Source organism: Phyllostomus discolor, chromosome 2, assembly GCF_004126475.2.
Source record: "Phyllostomus discolor isolate MPI-MPIP mPhyDis1 chromosome 2, mPhyDis1.pri.v3, whole genome shotgun sequence".
Lineage (NCBI taxonomy): Eukaryota > Metazoa > Chordata > Mammalia > Chiroptera > Phyllostomidae > Phyllostomus > Phyllostomus discolor.
The window spans coordinates 162261361-162269551 of record NC_040904.2 but is presented as its reverse complement, the minus strand read 5'-3'; the positions used below and the strand labels follow the sequence as shown (position 1 = coordinate 162269551).

The window sequence follows — 8191 nt, the reverse complement described above, 5'->3', positions numbered from 1 at the left end:
TGCCTTAAATAATTTAATGTAAGAAATAATTCAAAGTGAATTCTATTTACTTCCTAAATCAATAACCAATTAGGACATACTTGAATAGTTGTCTCAGTTGAGAATTTCATGTTTTTGAAGGCAGTCCATTTCATTTTCATAAAGCTATGGTTCTTTTAGAGGTTTTCTTCACATTGAGCATAAAAGTACTTTCCTGTGATGTTTCTTATTGTTTTTAATTCTACCCTTTGCATCTTTGATGATAAACCTGTAGTATAAATCCTTTAAATATTCTTATATAACATTCATCTTCCCTAAAGACAGGCCCTAAGTATCATGGCCAAACATGACAACCCTGTCCACCCTTATGAACTTGCTCTACTTTTTTTAACCTAGAATTGAAAAATTATTCATATATTTATTTAAAAATATTTATTTAGTTCTTTCTAGGTCCTCTTTGAAGGATGGAGCTAGAGTTTGTACATCCTTTGGGTTGAATATTGTGGAAATCATTGCTGGTCATAACACCAATGTAGAGTAGAGAGTAACCATCTCTCCTCTCAAGCAGCTTATAAGTTATTGTGGAAAGACATGCCAGGAGTTATACATGTTATAAGGAATAATAGAATTAGGTGACAAAAAGTTAGTCATGTGTGGCATGTTCTTCACTTGGTATACACATAAAACATAGTGAAGGAGCAGAGGAGGATATGATTCTATTTGTTTTGGTAAATTTTATATAACTTTATTAAAGGTAATAACTAATGAAATTACATGTCATATTATCTTGAGAGCTGAAATATCACAGTGTCAGATTTTTTAAACTTTTTCATTGACTTTATTAAGATGATATTAGTTAATAAAATTATATAGATTTCAGGTATACAATTCTATAATACATCATCTGTATATTGTATTGTGTGTTCACCACCCCAAGAGGGTCTTTCTGTGACCCTCTCCTACCTCCCCACACTCCACCTTTCTCTCTGGTAATCACCATACTATTTCTATGATGGGTGAAAAAGGTGAAGGGATTAAAAAAGAGAGAGAAATTAAAAAAAACATACAGGCTCAGATATCTTTTTAAAGTGTAAAAATGTCCAGAGAAGACATTCACATACAATTACTACAAATTCTGTCCACTAGATGGTACTGCTAGGGAGCTTTTCAAGGAAGAGGAATAAAGGAGAGGACTCAGGGGCACGGACAATGGTGGGGGATGGATTGACTGGGGGTGGGCAATGGGGCAGGGGAGGGCAATAGGGAAAAAGGTGGGACAACTGTAACTGAACAACAATAAAAAATAAAATAAAATAAAAAATTTAAGAAATGGCCAGTCAATAGTCATTCTAACTCTACACAGTAAAATAAACAGCCTCTGAATAAATGCCTTTAACCAGTAGAACATGAATATAACGTATGTTATTTCCTTTCATATGATGCTTTTAATCAGCCATAGTACTTGAACTAATTGTATTGTTTATATTGAAAACATGCATAATTTGGAGAAAACATAAGTATACAAAATTCCATTTTGGGTTATTTTTCTTGTTGCCAGATTAATCAATGTTGCCAGATCAATCAATAATTATTAACAAATATTTAGCATTGACTTTTCCTTAGTGACAACTGTATATAGAAAACATTATTTTTTGTTTTACTTAAGCATTATTTTTTAAAATTTAAAATTAAAACATTATGATAGTGCATGTATGCCTTTCTTGAAAGGAACTGGGAGACTTACCATATACTTTGGCTCATGTATTTGAGAAACTTCTCTTGAGTCAGGTGATTTCATTATAAAGATTACTTTTGCATTTTATAATTTGTCCAGCCCTTTCCCTTTGAAGACAATGGAAAAACCTCATAAAATCAAAATCCCCAGGAATCCTGCCTAGCAAATGGGTGACTTGAAATTGTTTATTCTGTAATACATGAATAATATTTTGTTGCAGAAATTTGCATTATTCTTGAACTACTCTTAAAGGATACATGTGTGCTAGATTTGTTTGATTAAATATGAGATTGTTAAAATCTATTTGAATTCATGAGATATAGAGGGAAAACCACCAAACACTTAAACCACATGAGGACATGTCAGACTAGAGGAAGAATGTATAGCAATCACTAATCTTTTCCAGGAGAGTAAAAAGATAAAATTAAAATAATAGCATGGATGGATCTGGAGAGCATTATGCTAAGTGAAATAAGCCAGGTGGTGAGGGACAAATACCATATGATCTCACCTTTAACTGGAACATAATCAACAAAAGAAAAAAGCAAACAAAATATAACCAGAGACATTGACATTAAGAACAATCTAACAATAGCCAGAGGGGAGAGGGGAGGGGGCAGTGGGAAGAAGGGTTTTCAGGAACTACTGTAAAGGACACATGGACAAAACCAAGGGAGAGTGTGGAAGCAAGGGAGGGAGGGGAGTTTGACTGGGGTGGGGAGAAAATGCAGACAACTGTAATTGAACAACCATAAGGTAAAAAAAAAATAGCTGTGTTCAAATCTCTAGAACTTCAGTTAAAATGATTTTTGAATTATTGAGGATTTTCCAGTTACTGGTAGGGAATAACTGACATCTCAGAATGATGTAAGAAAATGATAGAAGAGGGGGAGGGCATTATTGTCTAGTTCAACAGAAAGTTGCAGTGTATTACTGGATTCATCAGCCTGTATGTCATCATGACTCAAGATTTAGGCAGCCTTAGTAGTGTTTTCCTCCCACATACGTCACACTTAAGTCACTCATTCCTTGTGATACAGCCCTCAGGAGCTCAAGAGTTACATCTTCCAAGTTCAAGTGTGATGGAAAAGATACCACCTTTTTCTTGTTTGCTTAAGTAAAAACTCAAGAGTTAGTTTGATGGGGCTTTGCTGAGTCATGTATCAAACTTTGAGTCAATCTCTTCTGTGAGGCCTTAGTCACATACCTACTATGTCATGCTAATACAAAGTTTTAGATTTGGGAAGGTATGTTTCTTCAATGAGAAACAGAGCAAAGGGATAATAGTTGCTAAGAAGATAAATTTTTTAAAAAAAGATTTATTTATTTATTTTTGGAGAGAGAAGGGAGGGAGAAAGAGAGAGAGAGAAAAACATCAATGTATGGTTGCTGGGGGCTGTGGCCTGCAACCCAGGCATGTGCCCTGGCTGGGAATTGACCCTGCGACATCTTGGTTTGCAGCCCACACTCAATCCACTGAGCTATGCCAGCCAGAGCAGAAGATAAATTTTTTTTTTTAAAAAGCCTCTTCTACATTAGGATTACTAGAATGTAGAAATAAAGACATAGTGAAATATATTTAGAATAGATATTTCTCCTCTAAACAAACCATCGTTGGCAGAGTGTCAAAAATATACAGTTTGAGTATTTTATATATTTCTAATTTTTTATCACATTTATGAAACTAAAAATGCAAATTGATTAATTGGTTTGGGGATTGGGTTGTGGTTGGATAGAATAATACCAAGTGACTAAATTAATGTTTCATACATGTATTTTATTTTTACCCTTGCCTCCTACTTTTTCTTTGTGCCTCAGTTTTCTCAGTTTTATAATGGAGATAGTAATGTTCTTGTGCAGTTCTGTTGTAAAATGTAAAAAAGAGACTTTGTAAAACATTCAGGACAACATCTGGCATATAGTAGGTGCTAAATAAACATTTGATTTAAGTTTTATTAAACAGTTTCCTGTAAGAACAGGTAGCTTAGAGGTGAAGATCTAGCCTCACAATGGTTAATTGTTTAACTATATCAAAAGAGATCTGAAAAGTATTGATACAAGATCTGTGAGGCAACGATAATAAGCAGTTTGGAGAAGAAATGTATACTTGAATATTTCAAATGAGTTAAAAGCCTAAAAATAACTGTCATTTATTCTTTTACTTATTTATTAATATCTTCTAATTATTTGAATACTGATCCTTATCAGGCTCTGAATTAAGTTCTGGGATACAGCAATAAATGGACATGTTCTTACCTTAGAAATCTGAAATTTATTGAAAATATATATATTAATGAAAAAATTAAATGAACAATTCAAGCACTGTAAATATGAAAAGGAAATTTGGGACCAAAGGAAAATTAGACAATGTCACAAAATATGTAATAGAAAGAAAAGATGTAGTTATAGAGATAAAAAGAAGCTTTTATAATTAAGCAATTATTGAATTGAGATTTGAAGGAAGAATGTAGATTAGTTAGATGAAGGGAGATGTTGGAGAAGGAGATTTTTAAGGAGAGGAAACAGCATATAATATCAATATTGTTATATGATTTTTAAAATGCTTTAATATCTTTAAAAACATAAAATGATAATTATAATATCAGGTTTTATAATTTTGAAGGTCTTACTACTGGAGATTTCTGGCACTTTGGGCTGTGGACATGATGTCAAGTAGTGTTAACATGGAGGAGCTGGGCAAGTCTTAGAGAAGTAAACATGTGCGGGAAAGCAGCTCACTGGTGCTTATAACTATTTGTTATTTAAACTCAAGATTTGTACACATCCTTTTCCTTCCATAAATTTTACACTAGGAAATTTTTAATTTTCTTATTTTATTGTCGATACTATTACAGATGTCTCCCTCCCAACCCTTTGCCCACCTCCACCCAGCATTGTTCCTCCCTCCCCTCTGGCCATCTCCACACTGTTGTCTGTGTCCATGTGTCCATGGGTTACACATATATGTTCTTTAGTCAATCCCTTCACCTTCTTTCATCCAGTCCCCTTCCCCCTCCCCTTTGACAGCTGTCAGTCTATTCCATGTATCTATGCCTCTGTTTCTCAATAGGGCATTTTCTGAGGTTGCTTTTTGGAATTTTTCCTCATTCTTTTAAACTAACAGTATTGATTTGCCTCTCATGATATGTGTGGGAAATTTTCTTTAAACTTTTAATTTTGGAAATAGCTGCTTTGAAGCTCAGGCAATAAAATGACACATAAATTCAGTAAAGACATGTCTTTCAGCCTCTTTTCTGGGAATTCAGCATCATTCTGGTATCCTGGAAAACTGGAGGTTGAGAACATCCAGAAATACTATGTCTAACACAAGCATGGATTTCATCTATCATCTATTTACCTATTATCATCTATCTATCTATCTATCATCTATCTATATCATCTATCAATTATCTATCATCTATATATTTGTTTTATTTATTTATTTTTTAAAACTTTTTCATTGTTGACTGTATTATAGATGGATTTCTTAATTGTTTAGTAATAAATGACAACAGCAAATCTTTTCTCAGTGGTTTTGCAGACTTGTGAATATTTTAGGAGGCCAATGTCTTATCCATTAGGCCACTGGGTTTTCTCAGACCTGCAGGTATTTTAAAATGAGAGCAAGACAGTGTAAAAGATCAGAAACTCTGTGATGACTGACAGCTGTTGGACTGGTGTGTGTGCATGTGTGTGCACACACATGCATGCATATGAAGTATTTGTTAGTGTGTCAGATACAGCTAAGAGACACCTTTGGAAGGGGTGAGGCTTTGCTATTATACAGGTAGTGCTTATGGAGTCTTCAGTATTCTGCTCTTGTGAAGTTTCTTCCATCTAAGGTTAAAACAGTATCTCATGCACAATCATAAACACTCAATTCTTGTAAATAAGAGAGAATGTGACATTCATATTGTTCAGTCACAAGAAATGAATATATTTGTTCAGCTTCTATTTGCAGTGATGTTTAGTCTCTGAGTTTAAAATTCCCAGGTGTGTCCTTTTCATTTGTAATTCTATTGATAAACATTCTAAATTCTAATCATTGCTATTCTGAAAAACTTAGGACCTGGGTGATAATTTACAGAGAATGATAATCTGAACAAAGCAATATATTATGTATTCAACACAGAGGAAAACAAGAAAATGAAATAGTCATAATTTAAAAATTTGATTACAAACTTTCATAACTGCCATGTTTTTATCATTGACATATATATCAATATATTACATATACATGTATAAATTATATATATATATATTAGATAAGTAATCAGGATCCCTCGCTGGTTCACAAGTTAATAGTTAGAGTTGTGTTATAGTGTTACAACATACATAACTCATTAGTATTTATTAACATTGATTATTTCAGATGCATGATTATTAATACCTGTGGAGACCAGAGTAATTAAATGTGTGTACTCCACTTAAGAACTTAAGAATTTAACAGCTTACATTTGACACCAAAAATGTATTAGTTACTTTCAATTCATTTTTACTTTTTTCTACAAGGAGATTTTATTTTCCTTAGTAAAATTGTGTGAAACATATTAACTTCAATCCTATTACTATTGTAGAAGGAAAAACTGAATGGCGTTCAGGACATAGGAGATGCTCAGTAATATGTTGATTGAATGTTGCTGATTGAATAAATGATAACAATTTAATGATCCTACTGCATAGTTCCCTTTTGCTTAAACACATTGAAGAATGTGGAACATATCCAACTATTTCCTGGCTACTATGCTATAAATACTTTAATGACAATATTGTTGGTAGAGGGATCATAAAACCTGGGGAAATCTCTCTGTACAATAGTGTAAGTTTTATTTACTGCAGCTGGTTTAAGCCATTTGCCTAAGAGAGTTCTTTTGTGCTACCCTTTGAAAGGCTTCCTTCACTTCCCTGTTCCTTAAAGTATAGATAACAGGATTCAGAGCAGGTGTAACCACTGTGTACATGAGTGAAGTTGCTTTGTCTGTTTCTGGAGTGTGTGAAGTCTTAGGCTGGAGATAAGTGAACAAGGCAGTGCCATAGAAGAGAGAAACAACAAGGATATGAGAAGAACAAGTGGAAAAAGCTTTCTGTCTGCCAGCTGTTGAAGGGATTCTCAAGATGGTCACAAAAATGCGCACATAGGAGCACAGAATGAAGAAACAGGGACTCATAATAAAGAGCACAGAGACGGCAAACATAACAATCTCATTATGGGAGGTATCAACGCAAGCCAGTTTCACTACAGGCATGATGTCACAAAAAAAGTGCTGAATCTTTCCAGTTCCACAGAAGGGCAGAGTAAATATCCAGGTGGTCTGGATGGACTCCACCACTACACCAGTGGTCCAAGATGCTGCAGCCAATTTCAAACACACACTAGGGCCCATCAGGAGAGTGTAATGCAGTGGGTAACAGATAGCTACAAAGCGGTCATAAGCCATGGCTGCTAGCAGGCAGCATTCTGTCAGTCCCAAGATGGTGAATATGTACATCTGAGCTGCACAGCCTCCCACACTTATGGTCTTGGTTTCTACAAGCAAGTGTACCAGCATCTGAGGCACTACACTGGTGATATAGCACATCTCCAGAAAGGAGAGGTTAACCAGGAAGAAATACATGGGAGTATGCAGAGAAGGGGTGATCCAGATCAGGCAGATGATAATGAGGTTTCCTCCCACAGTAAACAAGTAAATGATTAAGAACACAACAAAGAGCACAGGTTGTAACTTTGCTAGAGAGGAAAAAGCCACAAATGTGAATATCGTGCAGAGGGTTTGGTTTCCACTCGTAGGCTCAGAGCTAGACATCTGTGGAGATAAAAGAGAGGGCAGATAATACCTAAACAAATCTGGTCATCTGGAAAGGAGAATGCCCCTCAGAAAAAGCAGTTTTCCTAGGATCAGTGGTCTGCCATGAGAACCTACATACTTGGATTCTTTTTGTTAAATCATTCTAAATAACTGCTCAATTAAAATAGATGCAGTATTTCTTCCTGATTTTGAATTCTGAATCTTATGATTTTTCTTTTTTCTTTTTCTGATATTCTTATATATACAGGCTGTTATATAAGTAATATATGAAAGGATTAATTGTAAAGGAGTCACATAAAACATAAGTGTATAGAATAAAATGTAGATGTACTATATTCTGGTCTCTAACTTTCACAGCCTTTCTTACATGTTTGGAAGGGGTTATATTTCCAGCCATTTGTATATTAATTTTTATACATATTTTTGTGCATTTTGATTTGAAAAGAGTAAGCCAATGAATATGCAGCTAAAAACTAAGGAAACCCAAATGCTTAGAACCAAAACCAAAAAACCCTTGGGTCTTTTTTCCACAACCTCAATGTGATTTTACAGGAATTTATGAATAGAAGAACATACCTAGAATCACAGGTAACCTTTCTTTTCCTTGCTGGGTGTCTAGACTTTCTAAGATTCCAAATTATAACATGGTGGTAGAATCAGCAGTATTTCT

General features: G+C 34.4%; 1 protein-coding gene across 1 annotated transcript; it reads right to left on the bottom strand.

Annotated features, from left to right (window-relative positions):
* Positions 1–6423: 6423 nt before the first annotated feature.
* Positions 6424–7742, bottom strand: LOC114513011 (olfactory receptor 10C1-like). The gene has a single exon (XM_028532115.2). It carries the CDS (start codon positions 7516–7518, stop codon positions 6559–6561), a length of 960 nt encoding a protein of 319 aa, XP_028387916.1. The 5' UTR covers positions 7519–7742; the 3' UTR covers positions 6424–6558.
* Between the last annotated feature and the right edge of the window lie 449 nt (positions 7743–8191).